This window comes from Camellia sinensis, chromosome 9 (genome assembly GCF_055761805.1).
Source record: "Camellia sinensis isolate YWXY chromosome 9, ASM5576180v1, whole genome shotgun sequence".
NCBI lineage: Eukaryota > Viridiplantae > Streptophyta > Magnoliopsida > Ericales > Theaceae > Camellia > Camellia sinensis.
The window spans coordinates 43,935,605-43,953,514 of NC_138969.1; the positions used below are offsets into that span (position 1 = coordinate 43,935,605).

Genomic DNA, 17,910 nt, shown 5'->3' on the forward strand with positions numbered 1-17,910 from the left:
TAACGGTCGGAAAACTAAGAACCCAACATCATGTGGAGAGACACACAGAGTTGTATGTATCCAAGGTAGTTTCATACTACAAAGCATAAGAAGCATAATATGTACAAACCATGATTAGTTTTCATTAACCAGACCCTCTCTCTTTGCCTCTCAAAAACACATACAAACGAACAAACAAAAAACAAGAAATGATTTTTAAAAAAAAATACAGAGAGTGACTACTACGATTTCACAAACGTCGTCGTTCATCAAAGCCACAACGGTGGAGGCTCATTCAAATCAACACCCAACCCACGTCTCCCCACCCCAAAATACCCACTCTCCGGCGCCGCCACACCGGCGCCGTCATTCACCGCCGCGTCGCCACTCGTCGTGGCGCCTCCCTTGAGAACACCAGTAAGTAGGAACTCTCCGATGACGTGGCGGCCAACGGACGGCGAGATCCAGAGGTGATCGGAGGGCACGTTGAGGTCGAGAAGGGGGCCAGGAAAGTTGGTCTTGGCCTTGCCACCACGGAGAGAGCGAGCTGCGTCGTCGTAGGCTAGAGCGGCCTCGACAGGGGTGTCGAAAGTGCCTAACCAGACTCGGGTTTTCTTCCATGGGTCTCGAATCTCTGCTGCGTAGCGACCCCACGGCCTCTTTCTAACTCCTCTGTAGTGTCCCTCTTTTGGAGACGCCATGAATGAAAAGGTTTCGGAGAGAGAAAATGGGAGATTTGTAGAAAGAGGGGGGGTGGAGCAGGAGCCTTAAAAGGGTGAGAGAGAGAGAGAGAGGGACCTACTCGAGCCTTCCGTAATCGTCGGCTGGACGGCACGACTCCAGTTAAGTGGCGTTAGGTTCCTCTAGAGTGATCTCCTACAGTAAGCAGAGGAGTTCGACACGTGTCTTATTCACCAAACGAAGAATTAATATTTAAACTCTTCAAAACAATGTCGTTTCAGTGAATAAATTAAAAAAAAAAAATTCAAAATTTAAGGTTATGTTTTGTAATCATGCTTCTACACCTTGATTCAAGTATGATGTTTGGTAAGAGTTCTGAAATCACATTTTCAAAACTCTGCACAAAACACTCTATCTGAGGCGCGGTTTTCGGAATTTTTTTTTTCAAATTTCGCCTAACCAGTCGTCCTACCGGTTGACCGGAACAGTGCATTTTTTTTTTCTTGCAATTGACATATGTTAATTTTTATATATTCAAAAAAAAATATTTTTTGAATTTTTAATTTTTTTATGTGTTTTAATAGAATTTTGAGTTGTGTGTTTGATTATGAGTTATAAGTTTTTGTATCAAACATCATATGCCACATCAAAAATTCCCCATTCAATTCAAAACTCTTCACCAAACAAATTTTCTACACTCAAATCATAATTCTAAAACTCACAAACTCAAAATACAACTCAGACTCTCAAATTATATTTACAAAACTCTACCAAACGCAACCCAAAATTCTGGGTTTCACTTTTCACTCAGTTCATGGGGAGAATTAGAGAGAGAGAAGGGACCAGAGCTTGGCAACAACATCTCCATCTTTGGCGACTGGAGAAAAGAAGCAATATTGGTGGCTTAGCAATAGAAAGGTATTTCAAACACCTTGATGATGATGATGATGATGATGAGATCGTTACATTTCGTTTCGTGATTTGCATTCAATCCCTAACATTTATGTATTTTTGCACAGATTATAGATAAATATATCAAAGATGTGAGAATCTTGAGTATCCATGGTAGAGGTTTTGGTGAGTTGATAGCGGATGTTAATGTGATACGAAGAGGTGGCAGTTATGGATGAAATGGGGTTTGGGGGAACTAATATTTTTTAGGTGGGAAAGAATAAAATGGTGATTGTCCAACAGTTGCGGTTGGCGTTGATGCCAATTTGGGGCATCCTCTGTTTTTTGGTAGAGAGAAAATAAAAAAGAGAGATGAAAGATTGTTGTTCAAATTGTGAAATTAAATAAATAGATTTATGAAGAAATCAAATTATATACCAAGAACATATGCTGGTAATTACAATTAAATTTTAACAGAAATACACAAAACAATAAAAGGGTAAAGAGACGAAATCGAAGCCTGCACAGAAGCAGTTTCCTTAAAACAGATTTCGCCGCCTCACGGGTCGAGTGCTTGAGGAATCCCAGCGTCTGTCTCCCAGGATACGACGGTCAAAACCAGCTACGGCAGAAGCACTTTCTGTCTAGTTTAGCGAACAAGAACAGTGGCAGCACTCTCTCAATGTAGGAACTTTCTGACAAACTAATTTGTAAAATGGAAGCAAAAAATTTCTATATTAAAACTTGATAGGAAGGTCTCAATTTATACATGTAAAGGGGAGAGAAGAAGAGCCTTCAGCCTTTATGGCTGGTCATTAAAACACCAAGCATCCATAACCCCTTTCCAAAAATATGAAAGTTTAGATGCCCAAAGGATTCACACCCTTTAGTCAAGAAAAATGATTTAAATACTCTTTAAAATCCTATTCATGAATCTAACATCATGAGGTAATTTCTTGGCAATTTCTTATTCAAAACCCAATGATTTTTGGCTCACTTAGATCTAACACAATAAAAGGTTGGGACCCACTTTTATATTTAATTAAAGTCACCACACTTTAATATTAAATTAAAGTCGCCAAAAATTATTTTTTCCAACAATCCCCCACATGAATAAAAATTGACCGAAAGACTCAACAAACGGACATCGTTCAAAAATAATGACTCGAAGAGAGAGTACAACGAACTAACCCCAACATCAGAGAAGGTAACTTTTGGCTTTGAACCTCTCCCAATGAAAACCTATTGAGTTTACTAGCTGATCAGTGAATAAGACATCTTGAACTGCTCTGCCGTTTATGTAAACTGAGACAATAGACCTCACACGGGAATTACTCCTACCACCATTCTGTTCTCACTGGTGTGCCCTGTGTGGCCTTGGACACTAGCCTGGTTCAGCGAGTGGTTTCAAAGAATCTTGGCCTGCCCAATTCTTCTAGAAGCGGCCCCACTTCACACTCACATAAGTGACTCTACTTGAGTATCCTGCAATATTCAGCTCAACAGCTTAATATACTAGAGTCATTAAAAGCTCAGCTTAACCTCTACATTTGCAGGTATCACTGATAGAAGGAATGGCTAGAGGTTTAACCTCCTCAGTGACATACCACCGTTACACGCAATTAGGTTGTCCCATTGAACCCAGATCTTGGGATCTCCAATCAACTAGGTTGGGTTTCCATTCTGGTAACTTCCAAAGGCCTCAACCCCATTCCTTTTGACGACGTTTCGACTAACACTCGACTTAACCTTTTGGTTAGCGGATCCGCAATGTTGTCCTTAGACTTTACATAGTCTAAAGAGATAACTCCATTCGAGAGTAGTTGTCGTATGGAATTATGTCTACGACGGATATGTCTAGACTTTCCATTATACATATTACTCTGTGCCCTACCAATTGCAGATTGACAATCACAATAAATACAAATAGCTGGCACAGGTTTAGACCAACGTGGAATATCTTCAATGAAATGGCGAAGCCATTCTGCTTCTTCCATTGCTTTATCCAAAGTCATAAACTCTGATTCCATCGTTGATCTAGATATACACGTTTGCTTGGAAGATTTCCAAGACACGGCTGCCCCACCAAGAGTGAACACATATCCACTAGAGGACTTTGAGTCATTTATATCTGATATCCAATTCGCGTCACTATATCCTTCAAGCACTGCTGGATATCGAGTATAATACAGTCCATAATCCCGAGTGTAGCGTAAATACCTTAACACCCGTACAATGCCCTTCTAATGAGAAGTATCGGGATTACTTGTGTATCCACTAAGCCTGCTAACCGAGTAAGCTATATCCGGCCTAGTACAACTCATCAGATACATTAAACTTCCAATTACCCGAGAATATTCTAACTGTGAGACACTTTCATTATTATTCTTGGTAAAATGTAGACTTATGTCTACAGGTGTCGATGACACACTCGTATCTGATCCACTAAACTTCTCAAGTATCTTATCAATATAATGAAACGGAGAAAATGTAATTCCGCCAGAGATTCTGGTAATCTTAATTCCCAGAATAACATCTGCAATGCCCATATCCTTTATGTCAAACTTAGAGTTTAACAACTTCTTGGTAGTTATGATCATTTCATCGTTACTACCTATAATGAGCATATCATCAACATATAGACACAAAATGACATAACCTCTGTCAGTGTCTTTGACATAAATACACTTGTCACATTCGTTGATTCTAAACCCATTTGACAACATTACATTGTCAAATTTCTCATGCCATTGTTTAGGCGCTTGTTTCAAACCATACAAAGATTTGACAAGTTTACAGACTTTCTTGCTTTGTTCTGGAGCTGAAAACCCTTTAGGTTGCTCCATGTAGATTTCTTCATTCAAATCTCCATTTACGAAAGCTGTCTTTACATCCATCTGGTGTATCTCAAGATTGCGCAAAGCTGCTATCGCAATCACCATACGAATGGATGTCATCCTAGTTACAAGTGAGTACGTATCAAAATAATCCAGGCCTTCTCATTGCCTGTACCCTTTGATAACGAGCCTCGCCTTATACTTGTCAATTGACCCATCAGCCTTCATCTTTCGTTTAAAAATCCATTTGCAGCCTAAAGGCTTGCAACCTGGAGGTAAATCTACCAACTCCCAGGTGTGGTTCTGTAAGATGGAGTCAATCTCACTTTTCATTGCTTCTTTCCATAAAGAACTCTCAGAAGAAGTCACAGCTTCGTAGAAAGTTTGAGGTTCGTTCTCAACCATATAAGTCAAGAAGTCTGGACCAAAAGATTTGGATATCCTAACCCTTTTACTCCTTCTGGGCTCATCTAAAACCTCAATTTGATCATCACCTGAATCATCAACATGATCATCCTCACTACCAAGCTCATCAAATTACTCCAAAGACCTTGGAACCCCTTCATGGGTTCGTCAAGGAAAAATGTCTTCAAAGAAACATGCATTCCTTGACTCCATGATGGTATTCCTGTGTATGTTTGGAATTTCAGACTTATGTACAAAAAACCGATATGCACTACTATTATGTGCATAACCAATGAATATACAATCCACGGATTTCGGGCCTATCCTAACCTGTTTGGGTATAGGAATCGCCACTTTTGCAAGACACCCCCACATTCGTAAGAATTTATACGAAGGCTTAACACCTTTCCATAACTCATACGGCGTCTTGTCCACCTTCTTCCAGGGTACTTTATTCAGAATGTAATTTACAGAGAGAATTGCTTCCCCCTACAAGTTCTGTGGCAATCTAGAACTTATCAACATTGCATTCATCATTTCCTTTAGCGTCCTATTCTTCCGCTCAGCAATCCAATTAGACTGAGGAGAATAAGGCGCCGTGGTTTGGTGGATAATCCCAGATTGAGCGCAAATCTCAATAAATGGAGATTCATACTCACCACCACGATCACTTCTTAAAGCCTTAATCTTGCGGCCTACTTGATTCTCAACTTCATTCTTATAAAGAACAAACTTGTCAATCGCCTCATCTTTGCTTTTGAGCAAAAAGACATAACAATACTTAGTGCAATCATCAACAAAAGTGATGAAGTACTTATTGCCACCATGTGATTGTATAAATTTTAAGTCACACACATCACTATGCACTAAATCCAACAGTTCTGAACTTCTTTCAATAGAATGAAACAAAGATCTTGTCAACTTTGCTTCAACACAAGTTTCACACTTGTGTTTCGGATTAATCTTAAAAGATGGTATGTGATCTAACTTGATTAATCTACGTAAAGATTCAAAGTTCACATGTCCTAGTTTACCATACCATAAATTGGAAGACTCAAGCATGTAAACAGAAGAAGATGCACCTTTATTCATCTTTGGGATAACAGTCATAACATTGAGTTTAAACATACCCTCCAACATATAACCCTTACCCACATACATTCCGCTTTTGGTAAGAACGACCTTGTCGGACTCAAAAACCATGCGAAAAACATGTTTACTGAGAAGAGACCCTGAGACAAGATTCTTACGAATGTCCGGAACATACAGGACTTCGTTCAAGGTCAGCTCATTTCCTGACGTTAACTTCAGGACCACCTTTCCTTTCCCCTCAACAATCGAGGTAGCAGAGTTTCCCATAAACAACTTTTCACCGTTTGTAACCGGTTCGAAAGTTGTAAACAGCTTCTGCTCGGAGCAAATGTGGCGTGTAGCCTCAGTACCAATCCACCATTCTCTTGGGTTTGAACCCACCAGATTCACCTCAGAGACAACGGCAGACAAGTGCATATCATCCTCCTCATGGGAGTGCTCTTGTAAGTCTGCCATATGAGCAAGAGGTTTGGTCTTGTATGGCTTCTTCTGCTTGCGGCAGTCACTAGCCCGATGCCCCTCGTTACTACAGTTATAACACTTCCCAAAGAACCGATAACCTGGTTCCTGCGGCTTGTTAGCCGACTTCTTTGCAACACCACCCCTTGGCCCCAGCTTAGAGCTCTTGTTCACAGGGGGCTTCTTTCTTATCCCAGAAGATTTGCCATGCTCAACGATATTGGCCTTTACTGAGGAGGTACTCCCTCCTTTCTTTCTATTATCATCTTCAATCCGGAGTCGGACAACCAGCTCTTCAACTGACATTTCCTTGCGCTTGTGCTTCAAGTAATTCTTGAAATTCTTCCAATCATTGGGAAGTTTCTCAATGATTACAGCAACTTGGAATGACTCGTTCAAAGGCATCCCCTCAGCATGAATATCATGCAAGATCACTTGGAACTCCTGGACTTGGCTTATCACAGTTTTAGAATCTACCATTTTAAAATCAAGGAACCGGTCAACCACAAATTTCTTTGCCCCGGCATTCTCAGTCCTGTACTTTTTGTCCAGAGATTTCCATAATTCTTTTGCTGAGCTCTTGGAACAAAACACACTATAGAGTGAGTCTGCCAAGTTGTTGAACACATAGTTCCAGCAAAGATAGTCTGTCTACTTCCATGTGTCAAGCGCCATGACTTTCTGCCTGTCAGGCTCATTCTCTGCCACAGCTGGAGGATCCTCGCTCAAAACCTTGGCAAGGTTAAGCGTGGTCAAGTAAAACAACATCTTTTGCTGCCACCTCTTAAAATTTTCCCCAGCAAATTTTTCTAGGCGCTCATGGTGACTAAGCAGTCCTACCAGAACAGCCGGAGTAACACCAAGGTTGACCACAGAGGTCACAGCAGTAGAGGTTGGTAATCCAGTTGCCCGGGGTTCAAATCCCCACCAACATTAGCAGTAGTAGCAGCATCAGTGATAGTTGCCATTTTCTGAAAATTACACCAGAATATAACTTTTGTGTTTCCAGAAATTAAACTTAACCCTTAGAAAATCCCTTAGAAGAAAAATTAATTCAAAAATTAGTCTCACCACAAAACCTAGAATCGAACATGGTCATGAAAGTTCTCAGGAAGACTGGAAGGGTCACATCGATCCTACTTAAAACCCAGTTAACCTTTTGACAAAACTTTTAAGAGCATGTTGACTCCTGCTCCGTGATAAACAATTTTAAGAATTAAATTTTTTTAGGGATGAACTAAGTTAAAACAAACCAAGGTCTAAAATTTTTACAAGCAATGTAAAATGATTGCTACAACAATATAAGCAAATAAAACTTGCTACTATAAATTGGTAAACAAACCAACTACATCTCAAGCAAAAACATGCTTCAAACATTTAAATAAAGTAGCCAATCTATAAGGGTTCTATTTAGTCCAAAAGCCTTTCCACGCTTAGGTATTCCTATTCAACACAAAAGTTAGTATTCCAAACATTTTTGTTTTTACATCCCAAATACTATTCATTTGGTTTTATATTTGTTTTTCGCATTGGTATCCCTACAAAGAAAGTTAGTAGCAAACCACAATAAAATACAAACAAATAATCTAAAAAATTTAATAAATTAAATGAAACCATCTAGCCAACTTTTAATTATATAAGTAACCAATGTATTAAAATGCCAATTAAATTAAAACTTTAAAATAAAGTTCTATACTCAAGGGTTATGAATGAAATTAATTCATAATAAACATTTAAACTATTAACTCCAAATAAATAAGTTAAATTCAAAGTTAATGCACCCAATTAAATAATATTAATGCTCCCAATTAGATAATTTAGATTAATGCACCTAATTAAATAATTCACATGAATGCACCCAATTAGATAATTTAGATTAATACACCTAATTAAATAATTCACATTAATGCACCCAATTAGATAATTCAGATTAATGCACCTAATTAAATAATTCACATTAATCATGTACACAATTCATAAAAAAAAACTCTATAACTCCAAAATACATTAAATTATGTAATCTAGTCTAGAAAATAATAAGCATGTAACAAATTAAAACTATAATAGAATTAGCATGTCAAAATTACAACATCCATAAATTATATTTTATAAACTTAAAATTCATGCAAATTATGATAGAGAATTCTAACTAAACTAAGCAATTAGAGAGTACCATAGCATAATTTACAATCATTGAAATAGTGAACAATTCCGCAACAATTCCTAATAACATTATACAAAGCTAACCTAATAGTCTATATAAATCTATTCGATCAATTTCATAGAAAATATATATAAAATCTATTTTAAGCTTGTTGTTCAAATTGTAAAATTAAATAAATAGATTTATGAAGAAATCAAATTATATACCAAGAACATATGCTGATAATTACAATTAAATTTCAATAGAAATACACAAAACAATAAAAAGGTAAAGAGACGAAACCGAAGCCTGCACGGAAGTAGTTTCCTTAAAACAAATTTCGCCGCTTCACGGATCGAGTGCTTGAGGAATCCCGGCGTCTGTCTCCCAGGATACGACGGTCAAAACCAGCTACGGCAGAAGCACTTTCTGTCTAACTTAGCGAACAAGAACAATGGCAGCACTCTCTCAATATAGGAACTTTCTAACAAACTGACTCGTAAAATGGAAGCAACAAATTTCTATATTGAAACTTGATAGGAGGGTCTCAATTTATACATGTAAAGGGGAGAGAAGAAGAGCCTCCAGCCTTTAAGGCTGGTCATTAAAACACCAAGCATCCATAGCCCCTTTCAAAAAATATGAAAGTTTAGATGCCCAAAGGATTCACACCCTTTAGCCAAGAAAAGGAATTTAAATACTCTTTAAAATCCTATTCATGAATCTAACATCATGAGACAATTTCTTGGCAATTTCTTATTCAAAACCCAATGGTTTTTAGCTCACTTGGATCTAACACAATAAAAGGTTGGGACCCATTTTTATATTTAATTAAAGTCACCACACTTTAATATTAAATTAAAGTCACCAAAAATCATTTTTTCAAACAAAGATAAGAGGAAGAGAATGGAGAGGGGCTATTGTTTTCATCATCATCATCAACATCAACATCAAGGTCTTACTGAACAAATCTATCTCTTTCAAGCATATGGATGGTTTGTTTGTATATAAGCTAAATCAAGAGATTGAATCGATTTAAAAGAAATCGAAACACCCAAAATCAAAGCTTTGGTCCCTTCTCTCTCTCTCTCTTTCTCTCTCTCTCTAATTCTCCCCAGGAACTGAGTGAAAAAGATAGAGATGTTGATGTCAAGATTTTTTTTTTTTTTTGTTTTTTTGTTCAATTTACTCACCAAAACGACGTCGTTTTGGTGAGTTTAAATCTCAACCCTTAGAGGTTGAGTGGGACACGTGTCAAATTCCTCTCCTTCAATGTAGGAGATCACTCCAGGAAAAGACTCTAGAGAATCCTAACGTAGTTAAGTGGTCGTTTGGATGTGGATTTAGGTGAGGTTCAGTCATAAAAAGATAAAGATTTCATTTATCAAATAATATATTTTAATTACAAAGTTAAAATGTTATTATAAGTTAGCACATTATTCTTTTGATTTTTTTTATAAAAAATAAAAAATTAATAAAATAATTTGTTTCCAAATAAGACCAAAAAAGGTTTTTTAATTTAGACTAAAAGTTGTTATTTAAAATATAATCATTATATTTTTTATTTCACAAAAATCAAAAAGCTAAAAAATTCACCCCAAATGAGGTTACTCTCATGCTACAATAACCAAAAAATTAAAAACTAAAAAGCTAACTCACAACTCATAAATAAACAACGGCAAATTATTACCTTTCTTTCTAATTTTTTTTGAGTAAATTACAAATATACCCTTTTAGGTTTCATCTGATTTGATTTTGAGTTTTCAAAGATAATTTTCTGAATTTTCAATTTATATGTTTATATATATTTTTTAAAAAAGATCCACTTAATCTTTAATATACTTAAAAAATAAAAATTTGTACAAAAATATTTACAAAATTTATTGAATATAAAAATAAAAAAAAAACAAAACAAAAATATATTGAATTTTTATATTTTTTTATATTTGGTGAATTTTTAAAGTTTTTTTCACAAATATTTTGCTTTTTAAATGTATTTAAATTAGATGTATCTTAAAAAAAAATTGTAAAATATTAAAAAAACACTAAAAATACAAAAAATAAAAAACTCAATTTTCTGAAAAGTGGATTCAATTTTCCAGAACCAAATATGGTTGTTTCCCATGGTTCTACAAATTACCTTTCACCTCTTGAAATTTCTAATTTCATAACAAATTGTCTATTTTATTAATAAATTATCAAGTCAGTTAATAATTTTTAATGATATCAAAAATTTATTTCAATTAATATTTCAAATAGTTTTATCATTATATAAGAGAGCAGTTAAGAATCTTATTTTTTTTAGTTAATTCTGTTAAATAAAAAATTCTGACAATGCAATATTTGTAATTTTTCAATTCACAATAAGCAATCTGTATTTTAAGCAAAAATCTCAGGGGATATATTTGTAATTTATCCTTTTTTAACATTGCTATTAAAAAGGGTCATTTTATTATGCAATTAGAAATTTGAAGAGAGTATTTGTAATTTCCAGAATAATAGTGCAGAATTTGTATTTTAAGAAAATCTCAACGAGTGTATTCGTAATTTATCTTTTTTTAATTGAAATAGATAATTGTAAAAAAAAATGATTAATTGATATGTATAATATGATATTTTTCTAATTGGATTGAATTTGTCTTCGTTTGGCATAAGTTAAAATGAGATTTTTTTTTACTAAAATAACCACAAGAAGATAAAATAGGTTTTTCTAGCCTAACATGACAAAATGTCACATCCAAACCATAATCATTTCATTTTTTCTCTAACAAAAGTCAAAAAATTCAAAAAATCTATCTCAAACGAGACTTTTTAATCTAAAACTAAAATAGTCAAAAAGTCAACGCACATCCTAAACAAATTTTTTTGTGACTTCCTAAATTTTTTAACCAAAAAGTCCCTTGCCAAACGGCTGTGTGTTAGTTTTTTTTTTTTTTTTACATCGAAAATTAGATTACACAGCCAAAGGTAAAGCCTTACATCGAAAATTAGATTACACAGCCAAGGTAAAGCCTTACGCAGCCTTCGGGAAGGATTACAAACCCAATTAGAGGGGAGAACACCATTGAGAAAAGCCTAAGCAGTCCAATTGGCAGCACTGCTGGCCCCACGAGGAGTCCACAAGAAAGAGAGATTATACTTCCTAGCCAACCTTCTAATATCCTTGATGATGGAAGCACAATACCAAGGCGGTTCATTTTCCGACACAAATAAGCACATCACAGCTTTGTTATCACCAGCAATCTCCACCTAAGAGTGATTAAGGGATTTGGCCGTGAGACATGCCTATCTAACAAGCATCGCTTCACCCTGCATGACTGACCCCACTTCCTCCATTCGAACTGCCCTTCTCAAAACAGAGCCTTTACAATCTCGAAATAAAATAGCTAAGGATGCTCTCAAGGCGCCAGGTTTGATAGCCACATCGCAATTGGCTTTAACCATCCCTTGCGGAGGGGGAATCCACGACCTCGATGCCTTTCGCAAAAAAATCAGATTACTAGATGTTTGTTGATTGAACATAGTTATTCTAGCAAATTCATCAAAATCCTTCCCAACTTTGAAGATGGTAGAACAAGGGTCAATGGGATGATGGTTGAAGAAAAACTTGTTCCGGCTCTTCCATATATGCCATGCCAACCATAACATCTTATAAAAATATTCCACTCGATCCTTGTTACTCTCAAAAGCTTGAAACTCCACGCAAGTCCACTTCTGAATTGAGCTAATGGTCCCCGTATTAAGAGTGGTATTTAAGTTATTTCCAAACCATACGACCCTCGTCCATTTACATCCACATATTAAATGCTCCACAGTCTCTATTTCTTGTTGGCAGATAGGACACACCTCATCCATTGCACACCTACGCCGGAAAAAGTTAGCTTTAAAGGCCAACAAATTGTTATAAGCACGCCACTAGAAATGCCGAAGTTTAGAGGGAATCATGAGTGTCCATATGAATTTCTACACATGTTCTAGAACCTGAAAGGAGGAGGACTGCCAGTCCCAGCTTGATGCTGTTGATGTTCAATTTCCACTCTGTACCTTGACTTGACTGAAAAGTACCCTTCAGATCATGGTGCCAAATAAGTCGATCATTTTGGTCTTCAGTCGCAATGAGAATTTCACAAATCTCTTCTACCTCTGCATGAGAGACCAAACTATGCAACACAGTTTTATTCCAACATCTGGAGATAGAGTTGATGGCTTCACTAACTATAGACAGATTGCATCCGCTGGGTTTACGGGATTTCTCTTGGAAATTTTTTAAAGAAGCGACCCACTTGTCTTCCCAGAACTTGATGGACTCTCCATTGCAGACCTAATAACGGACACCCCGATTAAGCACCTCACAACCCTCCAGAATACTTGCTGTGAGGATATATTTTTTGAGTACCAACACACGGCAAGGTGACACCGACGTGTCAGCCGAAGTGCCACGTGTCTTGGTCATTGTGCCGAGGTCATCTCGGCTAAGCCAAGGTTGCCTCCGAAGATATCGGAATCCGAGATAAGCAGATAAGGGACAAGAGTCCTAGAATGAAGAGGGAACTCAACTTAGATATAGACAAGAGTCCTAGATTGGGAGAAGACTTCAGTTTGGGTAAAGATAAGACTCTTAGAGAGTTTATCTTAATCCCACTGGGAGTCCCAGATTAGCAGTAATCCTAAGTCCATTAGGGTCAGGCTCCTATTGGGACTAGGATTGTATTGGCTATAAAAGAGAGGAACCCCCATGGGTCTAAGGTATGCTTTTGATACTCAAGCTTGTGAGTTTAGTACTTGATTTATCTTTGAGAGATATACTGACTTGATCGTCGGAGTGCCCCCCGGTGGTCGAAACCACCGCGGGATTCTTATATTTCTGTTGTAGGTCAGTCAGGTGCTATCTATTCTGCCAGTGCTCTCCAGCTGGTTACTAAGCGGGCAGTGTGGCCGGAAAATTACCCACACAATTTGGCGCCGTCTGTGGGAAAGAAAGAAGAATAGATGGCCAATGACGAACAGAAGGATCAGATTAGAGACAATGCTCCTACTGGGAGTGGGAGACCTATCGATCTCGACATTGAAGGGGACGACCGCAACACAGAAACTCGTGACCAGAGTCACGGAGTGAAAGACGCCGGCCAGGAAGGTAACGTACCAAAGACAATAGATCGAAGCGGATACTACAACGAAGATGACCTCTAGGTATGGAATGATAGATACCTGCGGAGGAACGAAGACCCTTCCAGAAGGGATGCAAAAACAGGGGACATGAGCGCTCCCAAGAAGATAACATTCAAGTATAGAAGAGCTCAACCTGAGTGAGCAAATCCCGGATTTCAGATCCCAGAAGACATGATCTCGGCCTAGATGAGTAGGTCCGAGAAAAGAAGAGCTCAACCTAAGTGAGCAGATCCAAGATTCCAGAAGATAAGATCTCGGCACCTGAGTCCGAAAATAGAAGAGCACAATGAGCAGATCTCAGATCCCAAAAGATAAAAAGGAAACACACAAGATCAAACTAAAGTTGACCAGAATTGAGAAGTATACTAGGGCCGAGGAGGACATGCCGGGAACAAAGGCGTCGGAACAAGAAAAGAGAAACGGCTCGCCGATGCGAGGCCGAAAATCAAACTCAGGTTGGAGCCAAGTAAGATCAATAGAGAAACTAAGGCCGACAACCTCGGCTTGAATTAAACCTCGGCGACAATGTCGAAGCTACATGTATGATGAGAACCCAAGTGGATTTTAAGTTCACATTGGGGGGGCAGAGAGAAGAAGAATGCATTTACCACTTGTTGAAATTTGTAGCAATTTACAAGTTGGTTAAATCGATATGATGTTTAACGCTTGTTGAAATTTGTAGCAATTTACATGTTGAAGTTAAACCGAAGTAATGCTTAACGTTTGTTGAAATTTGTAACAATTTACAAGTTGAAGTTAAGTCAAGATAATTGTTTACCTTCACTTGTTGAAATTTGTAGCAATTTACAAGTTGAAGTTAAACCGAAATAATGCTTAACGCTTGTTGAAATTTGTAGCAATTTACAAGTTGAAGTTAAGCCGAGATAATTGTTTACCTTCACTTGTTGAAATTTGTAGCAATTTACAAGTTAAAGTTAAACCAAAGTAATGCTTAACGCTTGTTGAAATTTGTAGTAATTTACAAGTTGAAGTTAAGCCAAAATAATTGTTTACCTTCACTTGTTGAAATTTGTAGCAATTTACTAGTTGAAGTTAAACCGAAGTAATGCTTAACGTTTGTTGAAATTTGTAGCAATTTACAAGTTGAAGTTAAGCCGAGATCATTGTTTACCTTCACTTGTTGAAATTTGTAGCAATTTACAAGTTGAAGTTAAACCGAGATGATGCTTAACCAAAGTTAAGCTGAGATGATGCTTAACCGAAGTTAAGCCGAAGATGATACTTAACCAAAGTTAAGCCCAGATGATGTTTAATCGAAGTTAAACTGAGATGATGCTTAACTGAAGTTAAGCCGAAGATGATGTTTAACCGAAGTTAAACTGAGATAATGCTTAACCGAAGTTAAGCCGAAGATGATGTTTAACTGAAGTTAAACCGAGATGATACTTAACTGAAGTTAAGCCGAAGATGATGATTAACCGAAGTTAAACAAAGATAATGCTTAACCGAAGTTAAACCCAGATGATGTTTAACCGAAGTTAAACCGAGACGATGCTTAACCGAAGTTAAGCCGAAGATGATGTTTAACCGAAGTAAAACTGAGATAATGCTTAACCGAAGTTAAACCCAGATGATGTTTAACCGAAGTTAAACCCAGATGATGCTTAACCGAAGTTAAGCCGAAGATGATGTTTAACTGAAGTTAAACTGAGATAATGCTTAATCGAAGTTAAACCCAGATGATGTTTAACCGAAGTTAAACCGAGACGATGCTTAACCGAAGTTAAGCCAAAGATGATGTTTAACTGAAGTTAAACTGATATAATGCTTAACCGAAGTTAAACCCAGATGACGTTTAACTGAAGTTAAACCGAGACAATGTTTAACCGAAGTTAAGCCGAAGATGATGTTTAACCGAAGTTAAACTGAGATAATGCTTAACCGAAGTTAAGCCGAGATTATGTTGAAACTTGAGAAAAGTTTACAAGTTAGGTTAAACCGAGAATATGCTCAAACACTTGTTGAAATTCGAGATGAGTTTACAAATTGAAGACTATGGGTAAATACTTGTTGAAATTTTTTGAGCAAAAATTTACAAGTTAAACCAAGGTTATGTTGAAAGAAGTATCTACACAGTTGTCGAGGTTACCATATTGCCAAGACTTGGAAGAAGTTTGAAGATAGAAGTCTTGCTAAAAGTGAAATATCAAGTTGTAAATAACACTTGTGGAAATATTATGATAAATATTTTTCAAGTATTAGGTCAAAACCGAGAGAAACTGATTAATGGGTACAACCGAGGTGTTACACCTGAGGAGATTGCACAGTTAAAGGTGTATGTTGAAGGCAGACATATGACTCAGGTCTGCAGAACACTAAAAGCACACTTAGAAGATCTGATGGGGCAAGGAAATCTGAAGGGACCTCGTCGATGAGACCAGAACAAGGGAAGAACAGGCAAAACTGCCTCGGGCGCCAGGAGCTCCGCCTCCTCCAGCACAACAACCTCAGACAGGAAGACCTCGGGTAATTAATGTAATTCACTCGAGGGTCAACGAGAACGAAATTAGGAGGGAGACTCAGAAGGTGAAAGCACCTGCAACATGTCTACCAAGTTGGAGACAAGAGACATCGGGCATATGAATGCTTGGGACCAGTAGTGTCTTATACCGAAGCCGACCTTGAGATGGTCCAGCACCCGCATAATGATGCTTTGGTAGTATCCCTCCAGGTTGGGGAGTGCCAAGTGAAACGCATCTTGATTGACCAAGGAAGCTCTTGTGACATCATGTCCAATGTTACAAGGAGCTCGGCCTTCATCTAGACGATATGAAGCAATCCAATGGCCCAATGATTGGGTTCAATGAAACGCCGACATGACCACTGAGAGCAGTAAGCTTGGAGGTGCAGGCTGGCACCAGAAAGATCACAACAGAATTCACCATCATCGACACTCCATCTCCTTACAAATCTTGAGAAGATCATGGTTACATGCAATGGGGGCAGTTCCCTCAACATTGCATCAACTACTACGGTTCCCAACAGAACATGGGATTGAAGAAGTCAGAGGGGATCAACTGTAGGCGGAGAATTGCTCCATGGCAGCAACGAAATCTACTTGCAGCATTCGAGAACCAGAGAAGGTAGAGATTGAAAACGAGGACATAGAGGTCCTAGATGATGTCGGTAAGGAGCCAGTCGAGAAGAGTGAAGAGGCACTGAAGAAAATCCTCATCCAGGAGGGGGATGAAGAACGTTTCTTTCTTCTCAAGCTTAGCCGAAGAAGAAGAAAGAGAATTGGAAGCTTGCTTGAGAGCAAACATTAAGGTCGGCCAAACCTGTAATCCAATAAGCAAGAGGGCCAACGTTGATGCACGTCGAAGCAGTAGAGGAAGAAGTAGACAGACTTCTGGAGACCAGGGCCATTCGATAAGTCAATTACCCGACATGGCTATCAAATACAGTGGAAAAAGGAATGATAATCAAGGAGCAAGGGATGTTAACATCGGCCAACAACAGATATTTTTCAGAAGCAAAAAAACATTGGTAGTCAGCTGGAAGAGCTTCTCTACCACTATCTCGGCAACAATTTCAAGAAGGGACGTGGTTCTAAGACTATGCAGAAAACAGAAACGAAGGCAAAAATCTGGAAATACAACAAGAAAAACAAGAAGAGAAAAAACAAAAGTCAAGAAGATGACAAAGTTCAAAGAATAAAGCCAAGTACACAGGCACTAAGTAAGTGTTTGAAGAACAAGAAAGTAATGAACCAGACATGATGCTAGCAACAGAAAGCGGATATGACAAAGAACAGTTCCAGGCATTTTAGCAATAAGAAATCAAAAACTTGAAGACAGACGAGAACAGAAGGCCACAGATGGCAAATAAACAGATTCAAAGTAAATCAGAAGAGTTTTTATGAACCTACCAAATGAACGCCAATATAAAGATCACCGGAGTCAAATAGGTGACTGGAAATCAGGAAACCCACCGGAGAGTATGAACGGAGCAGTTGCAGAAAGCATGAAAAGAGATCGATAAAGGATTGGGGATATTTTTTGAAAAGAGAAAAGTTTTAGCACAGAAAGCACATGAAAGAATGCAAAATGAAAAGACAAAGGGAAAGAGAGAAAGCTTTGTTGAAAACTCAAAAAAAGGCGACAAAGGAATTGTACCTTGGGTGACGTACCTATCAGGCAGCGTACGCAGAAACGACGCAAACCTGATAAGCGCGTACAAACCAGTAAGGGATGAACGCATGAACAAAATGGTTGAGGAGCGTATGCATGGTAG

General features: G+C 37.7%; 1 protein-coding gene across 1 annotated transcript; it reads right to left on the bottom strand.

The window, feature by feature from the left end:
* Nucleotides 1-50: 50 nt before the first annotated feature.
* LOC114257101 (ethylene-responsive transcription factor 12) lies at nucleotides 51-758 on the bottom strand. Its single transcript, XM_028196831.2, has one exon. It carries the CDS (start codon nucleotides 678-680, stop codon nucleotides 249-251), a length of 432 nt encoding a protein of 143 aa, XP_028052632.2. The 5' UTR covers nucleotides 681-758; the 3' UTR covers nucleotides 51-248.
* Between the last annotated feature and the right edge of the window lie 17,152 nt (nucleotides 759-17,910).

Bases quoted from the DNA above. Each gene is read 5' to 3' on its own strand.
- LOC114257101 (XM_028196831.2), bottom strand. From the start codon at position 680: ATGGCGTCTCCAAAAGAGGGACACTACAGAGGAGTTAGAAAGAGGCCG.